Source organism: Dictyostelium purpureum (genome assembly GCF_000190715.1).
Source record: "Dictyostelium purpureum unplaced genomic scaffold DICPUscaffold_440, whole genome shotgun sequence".
NCBI lineage: Eukaryota > Evosea > Eumycetozoa > Dictyosteliales > Dictyosteliaceae > Dictyostelium > Dictyostelium purpureum.
In genome coordinates, this window is record NW_003519775.1 from 1 (window position 1) to 20800 (window position 20800).

Below are 20800 nucleotides of genomic sequence, written 5' to 3' on the forward strand. Positions count from 1 at the left end.
CGATATATTAAATTAAAAAAATGATTTTAAAAAAATTCCAGTTTTTAATTTTTTTTATTTTTATAACAATCATTAATATTATAAATTCCCAAGATTTAGTTTTCAGAACAAATTATGGTGAATGGAATGATCCAAAAAATTGGAACCCACAAAGAATTCCAACTTTAAATGATATTTCTCAAGTTCCACCATCCCTTACAGCTATAAACTCTGCCACAAAAATATTATCTAATCAACTACATGTTGGTGCCAACAATGTCGTATCAAACTCATTTCTTTATACATTCTATGGTATCCAATCTCAATATTTAGTTATTTATTTTGGTGCGTTTGTATTTGTTGATATTCAAAACGATCCATCTCAAGATAATTTATATGCTATGGACATTGACTATATAGTTACAAATGGTGATATACGATTAAATGGAAGTATTTTCTATGCACCCAATACATATATTCAAAGTGTTTATGGTCTCGATTTCATTTATAATAGTTACTATCAAATAGATGTATTTGAAGGTGCACAAGCTTTGATTTTTGCTCAAGGTAGTGAAGTTTCAATTACCATGTTATATTTCGAACAACAATCAAATTTTACCTCATATTCAAGCAACGTCTTATTTAATCCAAAAGGTTATATTGAGCTCCATAGTGGTTCCCGTTTCGAATTTCATGACTCCACTTTCACATGTTATGGCTATATTACTCTAATGGTAAATATTTTTATTTAAAACATTTTTTATAAAAAAATATAATATATTAATATTTTTTTTTTAGGATTATGATTCTTCAATGTATTTCCAAAATACAAAGGTTAGAATTTTAGATAATTCAACAAGTTTTATAATTCGTGAAAGTCAATTAATTATTGATGGCTGCCCAGATGTTGTTTCCGATAAAAAGTTTTTTACCTCTGGTGCACAAAATACTCTTTTTGGTATTTTAGATTCAAATGTTGTTTTTACCGAAAAGTCACAATTCAATAATGCCTCCTCATTTATTGTTTTTAATTCCGTTTTCCAAACTCATCAAGGATTTTATTTCTACTCTAATACATCTGGTCTTTTCCAAGATAGTTCCATGCAAATTTATGGTGATTTTGAAGGTTTTGACAATACTTATTTTGAATTTAAAAATAGTAATGTTACCATTTCAAATAAACTATATAGCTCTGATAATAGAATTCTTGGCTTAACCGATCACAGTGTATTGTTATTTAACCAAAGTAATGTTGTATTAGATTCAAACTTATTAACAATTGGTGAGAGTCTTCTTGTTGCTGTAGATTCAAAATTCGATATCTATGATAATGGTCTCTTTTCTGGTAACTCTATTGTCCAATTGAATGACACAGTTTTTGATGTCCACGGTTTATTTACCTGCCAAAATTCCTCAACTTTTGTTTCCTTTGATTCTAAAATTACTGTAGAGGGTTCAACTTCATTCTATAACCAATCAATGTATAGCTTTAACTATGTTGATTTTACCGTCAACGGTTATTTCTATGATGATACTCATTCCGAAGAAATTTTAAATTCTTTCCATCATTCAAACTTAACCATTAAGGGTGTTTATGTAAATGTATGTAGTAGTAATATTTTATAGTTTACTTATTTTTTTATATATTAACATGTTTTTTTATTTTATTAAACAGAATGGCGGTTTTTATTTTAACTATTCAAGCTTGGCATGCAATGGTCAATTCCTTAATAGTGGTGAATTTAATGCTATCGAATCTGATATTTCCCTTAGCAAAACTTTAACAAATGAAGCTAATATCTTAATGGAAAATTCAACTCTTACAATTACAAGTGGTTCATTGGTTATGAAGGGTGAGGCTAATTTGACATTGGTTAATTCTAATGTCGAGATTTTAAATGGCCAAGTTCTCTTAGATACTACCGGATCAGTAATTAATTTATACAACTCAACTTTAATCAATAGAGATGGTTCATTGACATTCAACGGTGATATTATCGTTAATAAAGATGCAGCTTTAACAAACAATGCCAAAATTGTTTTAACCTCAAATGTTCTTTTAAATAATGAAAACGGTACCGAAACATTTAAAAACACTGGTGAACTTAATATCGAAAATCCACTCCAGTCCATTAGAGATAGTAACGCTACAAGTATTTTGGTTCATTTAGTAAATGAAAATGGTTCAATTAAAATTGCTAGAGAAACCATCATGTTAAACTTAGACCAAAATAACAGTACTCTTCAAATGAAACTCGATAATCTCACTCTTTCAATTCAAAACAACTTAAACTCTGTTAAAGATTCAATTTCATTTACTGTTGGTGAAAATAGATCATCATTAATTAACGTAAATAAAGAAGCCAACATCGAAAACTCCACCCTTATCATCAGAGTCCCATCCAATCTTAGCAACGAACCAAAGAATACTACCTTGATCACCTATAGCAAATTAAGCGGTTCAGGTTTCAGCAATGTACAATTCAAATCATATGACCCAGTAACTGGCGAAGAAAAAGATTTAGATAACTGTAAACATTCAGTTCAAGTATCTCAATCATCAATGGGTTTACTCTTAAATAGTGGTGACAGCTGTAGCAAAAAAAGTGCTTCCATTCCAACCGGCGGTATTATCGGTATTGTTTGTGGTGTAGTTGCTCTTGCTGCTGTAGTCGGTGTTGTTATTCATTTTAGAAACAAATTACCAAAATCAATGAGATTAAAATATAGATTAAAAGAATTATCTAAAACCCAAACAGAATCTGCAACTCAAGGCAACTAAAAAAAAAAAAAAAAAAAAATTGTAAAATAATAATAAAAAATTTACTTGTATTATATAATCCAAAAATATTTTATAATTAAATTTTTCCTTTATTTTTTTATTAAGCAAAATACTAAAATATTTTTTTGATAACATTTTTGATGCTATTAATACTAAACCAATAAACCAATAAAACTTGTTTTCTTTACCTTCTTCAAATATTAGTTTTTAGAAAATTTTATTAAAACCATCAATCTTTCAAATATTTTTTTGTGAAAAATTTCGAAAGAAAAACAGAGAGAATCTGGTTTCGAAAATTTTGGGTTTGAAAAAATGAAAAAACATAAATGTTGGAATTTTTTTGATACTTTTTCGAAATTTTGAGAAAAACTAAATTTTTTTTTCCACCAACAAAAATTTTATTTTTTTTTATTTTTTTTAACCCCAGACACCCTTGGTATAAATATCCATATTTTTGTTTTTCTGCTTTATTTATCTCCAGTTTCCTAAAATTTAAAAATGAAATTATTAGTTATTTTAATTATTTTATTTGTTGCTACAGGTTTTTCATCCTCCTTATCGTCGTCGTCGTCATCATCATCATCATCATCCCCATCCAAATATATTTATTCCGAAACTTATCAACCCACAGACACAACATGCACAAATTCGGTAGTATCCAGTGAATTCGCTTTAGATGGATTATGCGAATATGGTAGTTTATCAAGATGTATAAATGGCAACCAAGCAGTTGAAATTACCTACTACTCTGAAATGAACTGTACCGGAGAACCATTCGATAAAATTTCTATTCCAGTCGACAGCTGTATTGAAGGCTTCCCAGGTAAATTATATTGTGTTGATGAAATCAATATTCCAACATCAAATGCCCTCTTGACTATATTTTCAGAAACTTGTGATTGGAAGGAAACACTTGAATCTTTTCAAATTAGAACTATGAACACTTGTTTTGATTTTAATAACCAAATGCTTTATTTCACTTGTAATGCCACAAACTTGGTCGAAGAAGTCTATCCATCTGGCTCTTCATGTTCTGGTTCCCCAATTTCCCAAACAGCCGGTTTCATCCCACAAAATTGTAATGATGTTATGACTGGTAATAATGTTACATATATTTGCGTTTAATAAATTATAATAAAATAAAACAAAATAAAAAAATTATAATTTTAAAAATAAAAATAAAAAAAATGAAAATTTTTTTTTAAATTAATTAAATTACTTTTTTTTTTTTTTTTTTTTTTTATTTTCATTTTTTATTTTTTAAAAACAAAGGATGGGAGATAGTAATAATAATAATAATAATAACAGTGTATTAGCAAAAGGAAATAAGGTTTTATTCTACGACGATGAGTATATTTTCTACCAAGAAGGGAATATTCCGATGGTGTAGGTTTTATAAAATAATTGTATAGTTTTAGTAAAAATGATCACTTATTTAATATTATTTTATTATAGTGTCACATTCCCACATAGTGGTAGATTAAAGATTGAAGATATTCCAATAAGAAAATCGGGATGTATTGACCCAGATTGGTATACACAAGAATTAGCAATTTCAATGATACAATGTTTTAATTGCGTTTATTGTTGTTGTGGATGTAATAGCGATAGTAGTGATAATAGCAGCAACTGTAATAATAGCAATAATAGCTGTAAATCAAATGATTGTTGTGCAACCAAAGCAACAGCTAAAACAACAACAGCAACAACAAAAAATGAAAATTGTACATGCTGTAATATTAATTTCGACTCAAATTTAGTAGATTATAAACAAGATTGTCCAAGACCATACATTGTATATTCAAAAATCCATAGAGAGCAATGTGACTTTAATAGAGGCGAACAAAGGGCATTCGAGGATGAAAGAATGAAACCACACTATCAACTTTATCATAATACAGTCAAAAGGTTTTTAGAGTCAATTAAACAACATCATAAAGAAGCCTATGAACAAGGAAAGGTTGTATTACTAGATATTCATGGACAGTCAGATTTAAAGGATCATATCCTCAGAGGAACAAAGGATACCAAAACCTGTCAACTATTATTAAAAAATTTAGGTAGAGAGGCATTAATTGGTGAAAACAGTATTTTAGGCTATCTAGAAAAGAACGGAGTGAAAGTATTCCCAAATAATTTACCATCAGACTATACTACAGATAAAAACAATCAATACTACATCAAGCCAGAAGATGAACTTGCAGAGATCGAAAAGTTAAAATCAAAAGAACCAATGGCATACTTTAGAGAACACCCAGAATTTACAGGATCATTCACAGTAATGCACTACGCAGAAGCTTTTTCAATTAACACCATTCAAGTTGAAGTAGGCTATACATGGAGATCAACAAAAGAGCATCGTACAGACTTTTCGCGTATACTAAGATCTTCAATTTTGAATTTCTTAAATTCTTATAATGTAAATTAGTTTTTAAATAAAACTATAAAATTTATTAAACACCTTCAACATTGTTAAGGTGTTTAATAAAAAGTTGAAATTTATAAATAAATAAAAGATTAGTTTAAAGTTTTTTATTTTTTTATTTTTTATTTTGGTCATTAAATTGTTGAAGTAGTTCGTTGATATTATCACTATTTGATAAATTCATTAACTCTAATGGTAATCTACTCTTCATTGAAAGGTTTGGTTTGATAGAGTTTTCATCTTGAACAATTCTAAATTCCAATTCGGTAATCTCTTTAATTGGGTCTTCTTTTTTAGCTTGTAAACTTTCTTCATCGTCTTCGATTAACTCTGGGAATAGTTCGTCCCATAAAAATAATAATGACTCTGTACTTGGATGAATTGGGTTAAAATCTATAACCCAAACTTTATCATCTTTTGTAACATAACAATCAAATGTAACTATATTATAAAAACAAGTATTTGGTTAGTATGATATAAATTAATAATATTTTATTAATTAATAATTTATTAATAAAATAATAGTTACATGAACTTGAATTGAATTTCTCTTTGATAGAATTATCATAAAAATTTATAATTGCATTTAAAATTTTATCTTTTTTATCTTTTAAAAAGTTGAAGTAAGTTGAGGTGTCTCTTTGTGAGATACCAATTAGCTTGTTATCTTTAACATAACATCTAAACTCCATTGATGGGTGAAGATTTTGCCATTTTCTTAAAACTAAAACAAATGGTGTAGTTGTATTATCGTCTTCTTCTTCTTTAATTTTACTATAATAAATATTTTATTAGATTTTGTTTTGATTGATATTAGTTAGATTTCTAATTATTTTGATTGATTGGATTGTTTTATGTTTGATTGGATATTATTTTATATTATTATTAAAATTACTTACTATTGTAATAAATCATGATTAATATAATCAGAACTTTTTAATAATAAGAAAATATCGGTTGGTGTTGTGCATTTTAGAGAGTTGTAAGTATTCATCCAAATTGCATCTTTAGGAGCTGACCAATTTAATTTTGGAATAACAGTGCCACCCATTTTTTCAATTGCTGTTTTAATTTTATCTAATAACTCTGGAAAATCTGTTTGTTTGATAACTCTTTTGTTTTTACTTGAATTTTCCTCTTCTTCTTCATCATCATCATCATCATCATCACTTTCTTCTTCATTATCGCTATTACTTTGATAATATTTTGGGTCTGGTTTTGTAATTGTTGTTGGTGTTGACCAATTGTTATCATCTAGTAAATCGTTATCTTCTACTCTAAATTCTGGAAAATCACCATTACCAAATGAGAAATCATCACTTTGTAAATAATCTATAAAAATTTTTGGGAGTGGTATAATAACGCTGCTAAATGTAACGGCTTTAAATTTATCATACCAATTTTGAAATTGACATTGTTTTTTATTTTCAAAAAATTTATCGATTGTGCTTGTTGCTGACATATTATTATTATAATTATATTTATTGTTTTGTAGTTTGATTGGGTGGTTGTGTGTTTGAATGTGTTGTATTGCAAGCGGTTATAATTTTTTAAGTTTATACTATTTTATTTTATAATATTGCCTTTTGAATGTGGGTTTGAGGGGGTTTATTTTATTATTTTATTATAAACTTGATTATTATTTTTATTATGATTGTTGATATTATTATATGGGAGATTGTATCTTAAATTTGATTGGTTATGATAATTACGATAATGAAAAAAAATCAAGATAATAATTATTTATTTATAAAATTAAAAAAAAAAAATGAAAAAAAATAAAAAATAAAAAAATAAAAAAATAAAAATTTTGTTTTTTTTTTTTTTTTTGAAAAAAAAATACCCCACCCACTTGATAATTATTACTATTACTATCCATCTTCAATTTGATTGATTGAGTGTGTAATCAAAATATCATATATAGTTTAGTATTTTCACACCCTTTGTTGATTTTAAAAACACACATATTTTTACTTTTTTATTATAGTTTTAAAAAAATAATAATAAATATCACAAATGAAAGATTACCTATATATTTTTTAAAAACCACCCCCAATTTAATCAAATCCTTTTATACAATTTTTGAAAATTATTAAAAAAAACCTCTTGATTTTTATAATGACATTAAAAAACAATCAATAAAGTTTCCTAATTCATCAAAAAATTTAAAGTATCCATATCACAAACATACAATCAAACTATATTAAAATTTTTATTTTACAATTTAATTTTTTTCTTTTTTTTTTATATTTTTTTATATTTTTTTCAAATATTAAAACCCTATAAATTACATTCTTTTAAAAAAATAAAATATTCAAATCAATATAATAACATTTATTTATTTAGTTTTATAATAAAAAATGAAATTAATACAAAAAACAATTTTTATTAAATTATTTATTATCATTATCACTGTTTATATTTTATTAAATATTTCACAACTTCACATTAATAGTTTAACAAAAATAAAATTAAAGAATAGAGATATTAAAGTTTATGTTGATTTAAATCAACAAGAAAATCTTATTTCTAATAATAAAATAATCAATGATGACGAAGAATCAAGTATTATTAATATAGATACCAATGACAAAAATAAAAATTCAATCATTGACCAATTAAACATTGAAAATAAAGAAGAAAAAGAAGTATCATCCTCCTTAGTTGAAAATCAAAGCGAGAGTAGTCAAATTATTCCATCATTCAATAATGTTATTGTAGATTTTGATCCAAATATTAAATTTGTTCCAGGTGAACCCCCAAAATACTCTGCTAGATTCTGTTCTGGTTGCTCCAAATGCCACGATAAAAATGAAAAACACTTAATCCTTTATTAAATAATTAATTAAATCATTAATTAAATCTTGTAAATTAATCTGTCCGAAAAAAAAAAAGCGCAATAAATAAATTTATTTTTAATTTTTTTTTAATTTTTAAATTTAGTTTTTTAATTATTAATTTCAATCATTATTATTATTTTTTTTATTTGATATCATAATTTTAAAAGAACAATAATCATTTGTTGTATATAAATAAAAAAAATTAAAAAAAAAAAAAAAATTAAAAAAAAAAAAAATTAATTTTTTTAACAAAAAACGAAAAGTTTTTTAGAAAAATAAAAAAAATTTTAAAATTTTTTATTTTTATTTTTCATTAATAAATAAAAAGAGATATTTTATAAAACAAATAAAATGGGTGATAATAATAACAATCCAATGGGAGGTGGGTGCCCAATTGCACATGATAAAAGTACAGATATTAATCCAGCCAATGTTATGTATAGACCAAATCAAAACCCACACCCAGATCAAACTAAACCATTATCAACTGATCGTATTACCTCAACCATCCCAAGAACTGAAAAAGACAATTGGCAATATCCTTCACCACAAATGTTTTTTAATGCAATGAAACGTAAACAATATGAACCAAAAGAAGATGATATGAATGTTGTTATTTCAATTCATAATACTGTAAATGAAAAATGTTGGAATGATGTTTTAGAATGGGAAAATGAATATAAAGAGTAAATAAAATCAATATAAATAATCATAATTAAAATAGCATTAATAATAAATAATAACAAATATAAATAATAATAATAAAATATAATATATCAATATAAAAAAAACTAATAATAAAAATTATTATTTTTAAATAGAGAATGCCCACAACCAAAATTAGTTAAATTTAAAGGTAGAGCTCAAGATTTTAGTCCAAAAGCCAGATTTTTAAATACATTTTTAGGATATAAATTACCATTTGATAGACACGATTGGATTGTTGATAGAAACGGTAAACAAATTCGTTATATTATTGATTTTTATGAAGGAAAAATTGATAAGGATTCAGGTAAATCAATTGGTATCTATATCGATGTTAGACCAGCAATTGACGATATGCAATCATTAAAAGATAGATTTTTACATTTATTTAAATAAATTTAATAATATAATAAAAATATAATAATAGTAAAAAAAAAATAATAAAAATAAAACCCATTTTGTAAGATTTAAAGTTTTGTACTGGTTTTAATTGATTTAGTTTATTAAAAAAAAGATGAATAAATAATGGTTAAGAAAAAGATATTATAATTTTAAATTATTTTTTTATATTTTATTATTATTTTATAAACTAAATAATTTCATTAATAAATGAATAGTTAAAGTAATATCTAATGTAATACCTTCTAATGGATATTCATCGATATGATTTTTTGATTTTTCTAACAAGTCATCCAACTCTAATTGAATTTGTTTTGTAATTGGACCAAATTTAGCTTCGATTTCAAAGAGACCAGGACCAACTCCTTTGATATAAATTTTAGTTTTACTATAAGATGATTCTGGGAGTTCACAACGAAGTATCATACCCTTCTTTACCAAATCTGCTAAAATAAATTTATGTGGTTTATTTGCGTTTTTATTTTTTGGAATGGTGAGTTGAGTTTTCTTTAATTCATTCTTTGCAATTGCTTTCTTTAATTGATCTTGTTGGAATTTGATTAAATGTTCTAATGGCGTGTATTCGACACGTACTGATTTGAGAAGGCTGTGGAGACGAGTTAACTCTGATCTCATGAGTTTATTCTTTCTTAATACAGATATGAGTTCTTGTTCGACCTCTAATAAAAAGAGTTCAAAGCAATCTTCATCTTCTAAATCGTCAGTACAATCTTCACGATCAAAGGATCTTAATAATTCGACAAGTTTATCTGCTTTGGAGATTAATGTCATATTGTCAGAACTGTTATTACCGGTCTTGAAGAAACAAACTGCATCTTTGATCATTTGAATTGTATTTTGATCTTTTCTTGGTGGTTGGCTTCTTGCAAAAATATCGATCATCCATAGTTTTGCTTGTTTCCAATCATCTTCATCATCTTCATCATCTGGGTTAGCATCAAAACGATTGATAAATGTTAATTGAATTGAACGATCTCCTTGCTCTGGTAGTTGAATAGGGAAATCAATGTCATCTAAAATACCTCTTAATGGCCAATCTCTATTTAATCTTTGATTTGCTGCTAAACCTGGAGCCATTGGAGATTGTCTTGGTGTAGTGACATATTTGCCTTTATCCAATCTCATATTTCCACTGTGTGCAAGTTCTTGAATGGTTTTGTCATTTAATTCTTTAAGATTACCGATATCCTCTAAATTGTAAAAGTTTGATAAAATAGTTTCATGAAGCCAAATTATTTCTGTAATGTTGATAACTGAACAGTACTTGATATTGTTTTCTTTCATGACTTCATTATATTCACGATAGTGAATGAGTTCATTTAATTCGGGTACTTTACAGCATTCAACAAGGAATTTTTCAGCGGCACTTTGATTTTGAATGATCCATTTATTGATATATACAGTTGGGAAATTATTCATCCATGCAGAACCACTAAACAATGATTGAATAAGACGAGAAATTTGTGATAAATTGAAACGAGCTTGTTTTGAAATATATGGGTGTTGTAAGAGTACCAATTCATTTAAAAGATCTGGTGATGAAATGATTGGATTGATGAAACGATAAATTAATAAAAAGTAACTAATATATTTCTCTCTATTGGCTGGTAATTTTGAATTAAATCCATATTTTGATTTTTCGACAATAACACGACATAAATAACGAAGTTGAACTGGAATTTGTTCCATTGATTTAACAATCTTTTCTAAAAATTCGTGTGCAATTTCTACTAATTTCAAACAACGAGTATTAAAAATTGAAAGAATATCGTTGTTACCCATTAATTGTTCAAATGTTTGATCTTGAACACGTTTATCCGATTTTTTACCTTCTTTAATTTCTTTTTCTCTTTGAATTTCTTTTGCTATCCAGAAAGGATCAAAATTTAAATTTAAGTCTTCTTGATCCAATACTTTAAGGATGAGTGGAGTGATAACTTCCTTAAGATATTTGAAACCCTTCTTTTTAAAATATTGGTATAATAGAACCATTGGAACAGAGTCTGATTGTAAAAAGTCATTTAGATTTTCTGAAACTCTAATTTGATATTCAATACCAACTGCTAAAGCTCTAAGGAAAAGATCTTCTTCACGTGGACTAATTTCGTATGGGAACATAGAAAGCATTAAGCTATCAAAAGATTTACCCATTTGGCTGGTATCTAAAAGGAATAAAAGTTTACCCATTATCTCTGGTTTGTTTTGAAGGTAATAGAAGAGTGATTGATAAGCTTTCATTTTATGTGGGTCTAAACCATTTGGTACACCTTTTACCGGTTTGATAATTACTTTTTTCATTTTCTTTAGTTTTTTACCTTCTTTTTTGTTCTCGAGTACTCTATCTATATTTTTGGTTATTTTCTTTAATTCTACATGGAGTCCATTGGTATTTCTAAATTCACCAATTAAATTTCTTTTTAATTCTGTGATGTCACCAGACAACTTTTCCATATTATCGGTTAAACTTGTATCATCAGTCATTCTTTTTTGAATACGAATAGCAATTTTATACTCTTTATTATTTTCCATTCTTTCCATTTCTGCGGCGCGTTGTCTCTTTTCTTGGTCACGTTGTTCTTTTTCTAAACGTTCCTGTTCTAATCTTTCACGTTCTAATCTTTCACGTTCAAGACGCTCTTGTTCCTCTAATTCAAAACGTTCTCTTTCAATACGCTCTCTTTCGATACGTTCACGTTCTTCAATTTCTATACGTTCTCTTTCGATACGCTCACGCTCGATACGCTCTTGTTCCTCCATTTCTAAACGTTCTCTTTCGATACGCTCACGCTCGATACGTTCACGTTCTTCCATTTCTTGACGCTCTTGCTCCAAACGTTCTTGTTCTAAACGCTCTTCCAATTCACGTTGGAGTCTTTCTTGTTCAAGACGTTCTAGTTCTAAACGTTCACGTTCTAGTCTTTCTTGTTCTAATCTTTCTTGTTCTAATCTCTCTCTTTCTAAACGTTCACGTTCTAGTCTTTCTTGTTCTAAACGTTCACGTTCTAATCTTTCTTGTTCTAAACGTTCTCTTTCTAAACGCTCTCTTTCTAATCTTTCTTGTTCTAAACGTTCACGTTCAATTCTTTCCATTTCTTGACGTTGTTTTTCTAATCTTTCACGTTCACGTTCTGCTCTTTCTGTTTCACTTCTTTGTTTTTCTTCTAATTCTTTTCTAAGATTGGCAATGGCAGCTTCAGAGTTAAATAATGATGCAACAAGTGCAAGATTTAATTTTGGGTGTCCTAGAGCAATATCTGATGGGGTTAAGAAACACTTTACACCAATTTTTTCACATGCATTTGTAATCATTTCAGCTCTTGAAAACAAGTTTGATTCTTTATGGATATCATTTACAAGATTTCCAAATTCAATTGGTACTAATTGATGGAAAAGATGGGAGTATACGACACTATCTTGGATATCTTCACTAAAATTTGATACTCTTCTTTCACAACCTTCTTTTTCTAAATGATAGTTTACCCATCTTAATAAAATTTCTTCTGCTGAATGCTCATCATTTTGGGAGTTATCAACTTCTTTAACGGAATCCTCTTCAAACAAAATTTCTAAAATTTCATTGGCATTTTGATTAACTTTAGATAATAAACCGGCCTATTAAATTAAAAATAATAATTTATTAATAACAAAAAAAAATTTTAATAATTTATAAATTTATAAATCATTTTTTCTTACCTTAATAATTTGCCAAATAATACCAAGTACTAGATATGGTGTTGAATTTATTAAATCTTGAGCACCAATGTTTACAATAATACAACCAACTTCAATTGCATTTTTAATAACAATGTTTTGATTTTGAATCATTTCAAATGGATTCATAGTTTTCTTCAAACATAAACCCTTTAAACTAACTTGTGATAAAAATAATGATTCCATTAATTTACTATAAAATAAAAATCTATTAGTATTTATAGGTAATGATTTTAAATGAAATATTTTATTATTACTTTAATAAGACACCATCGCTACATGCTGTAAATAACTGTTCAGTTGATGGGTCAATTGGTATATAATTAGACAACTCTTCTTCTTGCTCTATTAATCTTTCAGTAATAAATTTCGAGTATGCAACTAAATTAAAAAATTATTTAAAAAAAAAAAATATTAGTAATTTTTTAAAATAAAAACAAAATTAAAAAAGACTTGGGCAAATAAAAAAAAAATATATAATTACCTTTTTCTTCTTCTGAAAATGTGTGAACACTACCATCTTCTGCATTGGCATTAATTAGAATATTATCTTTTTTTGAGATTTTTGCCGATGCCAAAACCTCTTGGGTAATTGGAGGTGGTTCCATTCTTTTGCTATTTCTATTTAATGTATTATATCTACTATCCGTTACTGTCATTTTTATTTTATAAATAATAATATTATATTAATATTATTTAATAGGAATATATAAAACTATATTTGTTGTTATTTCTTTTTATTCGATAACTTTATTTATATTTTTATTGATATTTATTATTATAAATTTATTATTAAAAAAAAAAATCACAATTTTATTATTTGTGAAAATTAAAAAAAAAAAAACAAAAAACAATAATTAATACTGTTTGTTTAATTATTACTATTATATTAATTTTTTTGTTATAATTATTAGATTTTAAAATTATTTTTAAAATGATATATATGTAAAAAATTTGTAAAAAATTTTATTTTATACAGTATATTATTTTATATGATGTTCAAAAAAAAATATCATATAAATAATATATATGATACCATAATTTAGTTAAGACAACAAATTTAAATTTTAATTATTACAATTATTATTATTATTTTTATTATTATTTTTAAATATTGTTATTACTTATTTGTTTGAAAAAAAAATAAATTGGAAAAAAAAAAAAAAACATAAACCACACAAATTATTCTTAATATAAAAAAAACATTTTTCTTGATGCGTAATTTAATAAAATCTAGAAATAAATTACCAACCACACACCCATTTATTACTATATTAATATTTTTATTTTAAAAAAAATAAAAATAAAAAAAAAAAATTTATTTTTACCCCACACCCCTCCAATAGTATATTATATATGTACATATATTGGCTCTAAATATTTTATTACTAATAATATTGTTTGTTATTTCACAAACTATATTTATATTAAATAATTTATTATAACAATATCACATATTATGTTTATTTTATTGGTATAAGAAATAAAAAATTATTTTTGGAATGGGTAATACCAAAAAAATATAACAGATATTTTATCTATTTTAAAATTTTGTATATAAATTAATGATATTACTATAAATAATAGAATAGAATAGTTTTAAAAGAACTATACCCATTATAATAATAATAATCATTAAATGATATTGGGATATTATTGATTATATAAACAATATAAACAATTACTTTAAATAACTTACATCTATGGAGTTAATAAACTATAAACAATAAATAATAATTATTTATAATTATCAAAAAATAATTTTCTGTGAAGATTATTTTTTGATTAAATTTAAAAAAAAAAAATGTTAAAAATAAATTTTATATAAAAACCGTTATTGTTTATTTTTTTAAATAAAAATTAAAAAAAAAAAAAAAAAAAAAATATCTTATTTACATATTTTTTTTTATCACCAATCACACTTTTTTTCAGCCTTTCGCTGTGCAATATTTTGAAAATAATAAATTGGGTGTAATGGAGTATATGCATATCACATATCGCCTAGTATACCAGGAGTAGATTTGTTTATAATAATTAAAATATTATTTTTTGGTTTAATCAGAAATAAATATAAAAATAAAAAATGTAAAGAGGTGTAAATTTCTGTTAAAATATTTTTTATTTGTATAAAAAATATGTATGGAAATTTTTTTTATTTTATTCACAACCAGTAAATTTAAATACATAAACGAAAGGTGGATAATCTTGTGGTGCAGCAAAAGGTAAATTTAAAGTTATTCCAGGTTGATCGTTTTTGGGTAATTGAGTTGTAATTTTAGCAGAGCTTTTAAAACCTAATAGAGTTACTACACTTGAAGATTTACATTGTGGATCCTTTAATACTATTTGACCAGTTTCAGGATATTCATAGACGAATGCATAGACATTACCATTGGTTGTGTTTGTGGTAAACCAAATACTTTCTGTTTGATTCTGTACTCTCCAAGGTGAGGATCCATAAATAGCTTCACCATTGATTTGTAACCAAAAACCCATATCTAAAAGATTATTTTGTTCATTGATTGGTATAACTCCTTCGGAATCGGGGCCTATATCTAATAAGAAATTGCCACCACAAGCTACTGTTTCAACAAATTCTCTAATTAACTCTGTTGAGTTTGAATATGCTTTTGCAGGTTGAAATTGGTTATATCCATAAGAGTTATCAAAAGTTTCACAATTTTCCCACTTGTGCGAAACTAAATGACCTGGCTTTATTAAATAAATGAATGAATTAACAACTAACTATATATACTTTAAATATTGTAACTACTTACTTGCCAATGATCGTTACCTGTGAAAAAACCTCCATCAACACCTCTGCATTCAGATCCCCATCTATCATTAACAACTACTTGATCTTTTACAGGACTATCGCTGTATAACCATGATAAAAATTCTGTGGATTTCCAATAACTAGATGTTTGTTCCCATTCACCATCAGCCCAAATAATATGTGGTTCGTAAGTATTAACAACTATAAATAAAATAAAAAAAAAAAGAAATTATTAATATTTGACATTTAATAGTTTATTTTAGTTTGGTTACTAACGATCCATTAGCATTGGCATTAAAACTTGTTGCACATATACATCTTTTTTGGGGGGATTACCAGAGTCTTTATCTGAATTGTATAGTGGATTATACCATTCTAAAATAAAATTAAATAAAATAAATATTTTCAATAAAATATAATTTTTAAATAAAATAAATATTTACCATATAGCGAATGATATAAACCCATATGCATTCCTAAATTCTTAACTGCTTTTGTAAGCTCACCAACAATATCAATACCAGGGCCATTATCAACAGAATTCCAATTCCAAGATTGATTTGATTGCCAAAGAGTATAACCTTCGTGGTGTTTTGATGTCAGAACCACATATTTTGCACCAGATTTTTCAATAGTTTGAGCCCAATCATTTGCATCAAAATCTCTTAAATTAAACATTGGAGCAAAATCTTGATATTTAAAATTGCTTCCAAAATGTTTATCATGCCAATTTCTTGTCTGATTATTATCACTTCCAGTCTCTAAATTCCACCAATACCATTCTGCATAAGACCCATTATTAAATGCTGGAACTGAATAAATACCAAAATGAATGAAAATCTAATAATATTTAAAATATAATTAGTTTTTTATTTTTTTTTTACAGTTTAATATATTACCTACTCCAAATTTAACCTCGTCATACTAAAAATAAAAAATTATATTAGTGTTTATAATAAAGATTTAATATTTATCAACTATACATACCCAAGCAGGATTTGGTCTTTTATTTAATTCTGTCCAATTTGCAGAATATTGAGAATTTACTATATTTACAAAAATTAATAAAATTACAATTGTTATAATCTTTAATATATCCATGTTAAAAATATAGAAAAAATTTATTTGTTTGTGGTTGATTGAAAATTTAAAAAAAAAAAAATTAAAAAATACTTAATAAATTTAATAAAAATTAAAAAATTAAAAAAAAATAAAATTAAATGAATTGTTTTTTTTTTGGGGTGAGTGTTAATACACTTTATTTTTTACATAATTTTTGATCTACGGATTTGAATATAAAAAAAAATAAAAGGAAAAAAGAAAAAAAGATATGTTATATTACTAAGTTGTAAAAGATATATTTGATATTTAGAGAGTTTTTGAAATGACTGAACCATCTTTTTGACCAAAATAAAGCTTTTTAGCCATATTAATGAAAAGTCCAGTTTCAACAACACCTGGAATCATTTTAATATCAATGGCTAATTGTGGAATATTTTGGAGTGGTGGGGTAAAAATGGCATCAATAATGAAATTACCGTTGTCGCTGACTACTGGACCGGCTTTATTAACGGCCATACGAAGGACTGGTTTTAAAGAAAGAGATTCTAATTTTTTCATAACTGGAACATAAGCCATTGGAATAACTTCGATTGGGATACCTTTTTTCCAGGTGTCACCTAATTGAACGCTATCTTTGGTATAATCTGCAACGATTAATAAGGTGTCAGAGACATAAGCAACACATTTTTCTTGTAATTGGCAAGCACCACCACCTTTAATTATATTGAAATCTTTATCGCATTCATCAGCACCATCGATGGTAACATGTAATTTTGGAGTACGTGAAAGATCTGATAATACTAAACCAGCTTCAATAATTAATTGAGTAGATTGAAATGATGTTGGTACACAGGTTACTTTTAAACCCAATTCTTTAATTCTGTCAACTGCATATTTGATTGTACTGCCACTACCAATACCAACATTCATACCATCTTTAACATATTCATCAACTGCTTTGTAGGCTGCAGCTTTTTTGGCATTATCTAAAACTAATTTATCACCCATTTTAAATCTATTATTATGATTATTATTTATTGTTGAAAAATATTTATTATAAATAAAATAGCTATTATTATTATTAAATCTATTTAATTTATTTAATGAATTTAATGTATTTGTTAAATTTTTAAGCATAACAAAAGAAAAGTAAAAAAGAAAAAAAAAAAAGGTAATAAATTAAAAAATGAAAAAAATTATTTAAAAAAAAAAAAAAATAAAATTAAAAAAATAAAATTTCTTTTTGAATAAATTAAATTCAAAAAAATATAAAAAATTCAAATAAATCATTTTTTTGATCGGTTCTATGTTCTTTTCCTAATACCGAAACGGAAAATAGTTTAAAAATAATTTTACGAATAGTCTTTTCGTATAATACATAACATTTATTTAATTTTTTTTTTTTTTTTTTTTTTTTTTTTTTGAGGAATATTTTATTTATTTATCTGATTTGTTTTCTTCATTATTATTTGTTGGAATATTGGTATTGTTTTCTTTATTATTTTCATTGGTACTTTCATTATTATTATTGTTGCTGTTGCTGTTGTTATTTTCAATGGAAACTTTTAATGGAGAGTTGAAATATTGTGGTTTACCATTAAATTTAATATTTCTTTCTAAAACAAATGAAATGTAAAATAACAAATCTTCTTCCCACCATTTACCCATCTATACATAAAAAAAAAAATAAAAAAAATATATTAATTAATTTTGAAATTTATGTGTAAAATATAGTGCTGTTTTTTTACTTACAATTTGGAAACCTATTGGTAAATTATTCTGTTTGGTAACACCAATTGGAATTGAAATACCTGGTATACCAGAGATGTTACCAAGGAATACGAATTTCATAAGATCACCAACAGCACGAATATTAACTTCACCTAGTTGGGGTACACCTTTTTCAATTTCTGGAGCCACAACACCGTTTGTTGGAGTTACAATTGCGTCAACATTTGTGAATATCTTTTTAAGCTCCTCAATACAATATGTTCTAATTCTATTTGATTGAATATAATCCTCTGCTGTAAACATCCCTGCAATTGCTAATGATATTCTACTATCAAGTTGAAATTCATTGTTGTGGTTTTTAAACTGTGTTTTGAAAAAAAAAAAGAAAATGAATATTAGATTTTAATAATTATAAAATATACATTATTTATAGTGATACATACTCTTTTCATTGAGGTTTTCATTTCTGATAAAATCAATACAAGTTGAGAAATTCTGCTTACTAAAAGATTTGGTATTTCGATTTCAACAATTTCAGCCCCTTGCTCTCTTAAAATATCGATACACTCTATATGAAATTTAATTTTGAATTATTATTAGTGGGACCATAACTATTTTACATATTTATAATACTTACTATAAGTTTGTTCTTTAATATCTTCAATACAATCATTTATCCAATCTTTAAAGATACCTATTTTCAAACCCTTTAGTGGTTGCTCCATTGGGATTTCAGTGAAAATTGGTAATGTTGGTTTACCACCCAATTGCTCTGCTGTAACTGATTGGGGGTCTTTTGGATCAGCCCCGGCAATACAAGCATAACCTACAGCAGTGTCAACTACACAGGAACCGATGGGTCCAATATGACCAACTGAATAGCACAACTCAAATACACCGCCGTGGGACACTCTTGCAAAAGTTGGTTTTATTCCAACAACTCCACATAATGATGCAGGTACTCTAATTGAACCACCACCATCACAACCAATACTAACTAAAGTAAAATAAAAATAAAAGGTTAATATTATAATGAAGCTAATGGTATAAAATTTTATACTTTACTTGGATTTAAACCTGATGAAACTGAGGCAGCAGAACCAGATGAACTTCCACCTGGATAGTGATTGATATTATATGGGTTACGAGTAAAACCAAAATGAGTATTGTAGCCTAAAGTTGAAATACCAATTTCATGCATATTATTTTTACCAACTAGAATTGCTCCTCTTTCACGAAGTTTTTTAGCTACAAATGAATCTTCCTCTTTTACATTTGGATAACATTTACTGAGGAAAGTGGTACCACAAGTGGTATGATAGCCTATTTGATCCAATTCATCTTTAATTGAAATTGGTACACCATCTAAAATTGAAAGTGGCTCCTTATTTTTCCAACGTTCTGAGCTTTGATTTGCTTGTTCTTTAATATCACTTTCTAATACTTTAATAAATGCTGCTAATGGTGGTGATTGTTCATCTGAATGATTTTTAACCTCAATGAAGTTATTTAAAATATCATTTGGTGATGCTTTATTGCTCTTGTATAGTTTATTATAGATAAATATTGAGTTATTTTCTGGTATATTAATATTTGATGATGAGGATGATGAGGATGATTCATTTTGTGATGATGATTGACAAATATCAATTAAATTTTGATCTAAAAATATATCTTCTGCAAAATATTTTTTAAATTTAAAATCGCCCTCTGGTTGTTTTTCGACAATTGGGTAAAATGTTGGCATATTGTCTGTATTAAATTGTGTAATAACAGGTACTTTATTTTTTACATAAAGGGTTGATAAAAATGAATTTCTATAAATTAAAATAATTAGATTTTTTTTTTTTTTTTATTATTTTTTGGTAAGAATTTACTTACTTTAAATAATGAGACTCACACAAGAAAACTGTTGACTTTAATAAAAATCCCTGTAATCTTGGGGCATCATATGGTGTTAGGTCATAGACCTTATCACTTTTATGATTACCTTTTTTATTTTTTGAATTTGAGTTTGTTGTTGATGATGACAAAGACATTTTGAAAAAAAAAAAAAAAAATTATTTAATTTTGGTATATCACACAAAACAAATAAAAAAAAATAATGAAAAAAAAAAAAAAAAAAATTTATTTAAAAAAATAAAATAAAAAAAATTAATAAAAAATAAAAAAAAAAAAATATTAAATTTAATTAAACTTCCCCCTCCCCCATCTCTAATATTTATAAAATATAAAAGGTTTAAAAAAGGTACATAAAAAGATAATAAAAGAAAAAATATATAACAAAAAAAAAAAAAAAGTTTATATTTTATTTTCCTTGATTTTTTTTTATATCTAATAAAAAAAAATAAAAAAAAATTTATATTAAA

The 20800-nt window shown here is 25.6% G+C and overlaps 10 protein-coding genes across 10 annotated transcripts; 5 read left to right on the forward strand and 5 right to left on the reverse strand.

Moving 5' to 3' along the window:
• Positions 1–20: 20 nt before the first annotated feature.
• On the forward strand, positions 21–2761 carry DICPUDRAFT_158435 (uncharacterized protein; the record flags this gene model as incomplete). The annotated part of the gene is made up of 3 exons (XM_003293515.1): positions 21–713; positions 778–1581; positions 1655–2761. The coding sequence occupies 3 exons, from the start codon at positions 21–23 to the stop codon at positions 2759–2761; spliced, it is 2604 nt and encodes an 867-aa protein (XP_003293563.1).
• A 498-nt stretch (positions 2762–3259) lies between these two features.
• On the forward strand, positions 3260–3886 carry DICPUDRAFT_158436 (uncharacterized protein; the record flags this gene model as incomplete). The annotated part of the gene is made up of 1 exon (XM_003293516.1): positions 3260–3886. The coding sequence occupies one exon, from the start codon at positions 3260–3262 to the stop codon at positions 3884–3886; it is 627 nt and encodes a 208-aa protein (XP_003293564.1).
• A 148-nt stretch (positions 3887–4034) lies between these two features.
• Positions 4035–5189, forward strand: DICPUDRAFT_84113 (uncharacterized protein; the record flags this gene model as incomplete). The annotated part of the gene is made up of 2 exons (XM_003293517.1): positions 4035–4147; positions 4217–5189. 2 exons carry the CDS (start codon positions 4035–4037, stop codon positions 5187–5189), a joined length of 1086 nt encoding a protein of 361 aa, XP_003293565.1.
• A 112-nt stretch (positions 5190–5301) lies between these two features.
• DICPUDRAFT_158438 (uncharacterized protein) lies at positions 5302–6648 on the reverse strand (the record flags this gene model as incomplete). Its single annotated transcript, XM_003293520.1, has 3 exons — positions 5302–5627; positions 5716–5960; positions 6086–6648. The coding sequence occupies 3 exons, from the start codon at positions 6646–6648 to the stop codon at positions 5302–5304; spliced, it is 1134 nt and encodes a 377-aa protein (XP_003293568.1).
• Positions 6649–7546: 898 nt separating this feature from the next.
• On the forward strand, positions 7547–8080 carry DICPUDRAFT_99692 (uncharacterized protein; the record flags this gene model as incomplete). Its single annotated transcript, XM_003293518.1, has 1 exon — positions 7547–8080. The coding sequence occupies one exon, from the start codon at positions 7547–7549 to the stop codon at positions 8021–8023; it is 477 nt and encodes a 158-aa protein (XP_003293566.1). The 3' UTR covers positions 8024–8080.
• A 321-nt stretch (positions 8081–8401) lies between these two features.
• On the forward strand, positions 8402–9127 carry DICPUDRAFT_42199 (uncharacterized protein; the record flags this gene model as incomplete). The annotated part of the gene is made up of 2 exons (XM_003293519.1): positions 8402–8712; positions 8848–9127. 2 exons carry the CDS (start codon positions 8402–8404, stop codon positions 9125–9127), a joined length of 591 nt encoding a protein of 196 aa, XP_003293567.1.
• A 186-nt stretch (positions 9128–9313) lies between these two features.
• DICPUDRAFT_158441 (uncharacterized protein) lies at positions 9314–13521 on the reverse strand (the record flags this gene model as incomplete). The annotated part of the gene is made up of 4 exons (XM_003293521.1): positions 9314–12763; positions 12845–13055; positions 13120–13243; positions 13347–13521. The coding sequence occupies 4 exons, from the start codon at positions 13519–13521 to the stop codon at positions 9314–9316; spliced, it is 3960 nt and encodes a 1319-aa protein (XP_003293569.1).
• Positions 13522–14965: 1444 nt separating this feature from the next.
• Positions 14966–16739, reverse strand: DICPUDRAFT_58554 (uncharacterized protein; the record flags this gene model as incomplete). The annotated part of the gene is made up of 7 exons (XM_003293522.1): positions 14966–15574; positions 15640–15839; positions 15915–16013; positions 16082–16327; positions 16391–16478; positions 16542–16562; positions 16626–16739. The coding sequence occupies 7 exons, from the start codon at positions 16737–16739 to the stop codon at positions 15020–15022; spliced, it is 1323 nt and encodes a 440-aa protein (XP_003293570.1). The 3' UTR covers positions 14966–15019.
• Positions 16740–17006: 267 nt separating this feature from the next.
• Positions 17007–17708, reverse strand: DICPUDRAFT_158443 (ribose-5-phosphate isomerase; the record flags this gene model as incomplete). The annotated part of the gene is made up of 1 exon (XM_003293523.1): positions 17007–17708. The coding sequence occupies one exon, from the start codon at positions 17706–17708 to the stop codon at positions 17007–17009; it is 702 nt and encodes a 233-aa protein (XP_003293571.1).
• Positions 17709–18137: 429 nt separating this feature from the next.
• DICPUDRAFT_158444 (uncharacterized protein) lies at positions 18138–20470 on the reverse strand (the record flags this gene model as incomplete). Its single annotated transcript, XM_003293524.1, has 6 exons — positions 18138–18368; positions 18453–18794; positions 18875–18999; positions 19069–19428; positions 19497–20248; positions 20313–20470. The coding sequence occupies 6 exons, from the start codon at positions 20468–20470 to the stop codon at positions 18138–18140; spliced, it is 1968 nt and encodes a 655-aa protein (XP_003293572.1).
• Between the last annotated feature and the right edge of the window lie 330 nt (positions 20471–20800).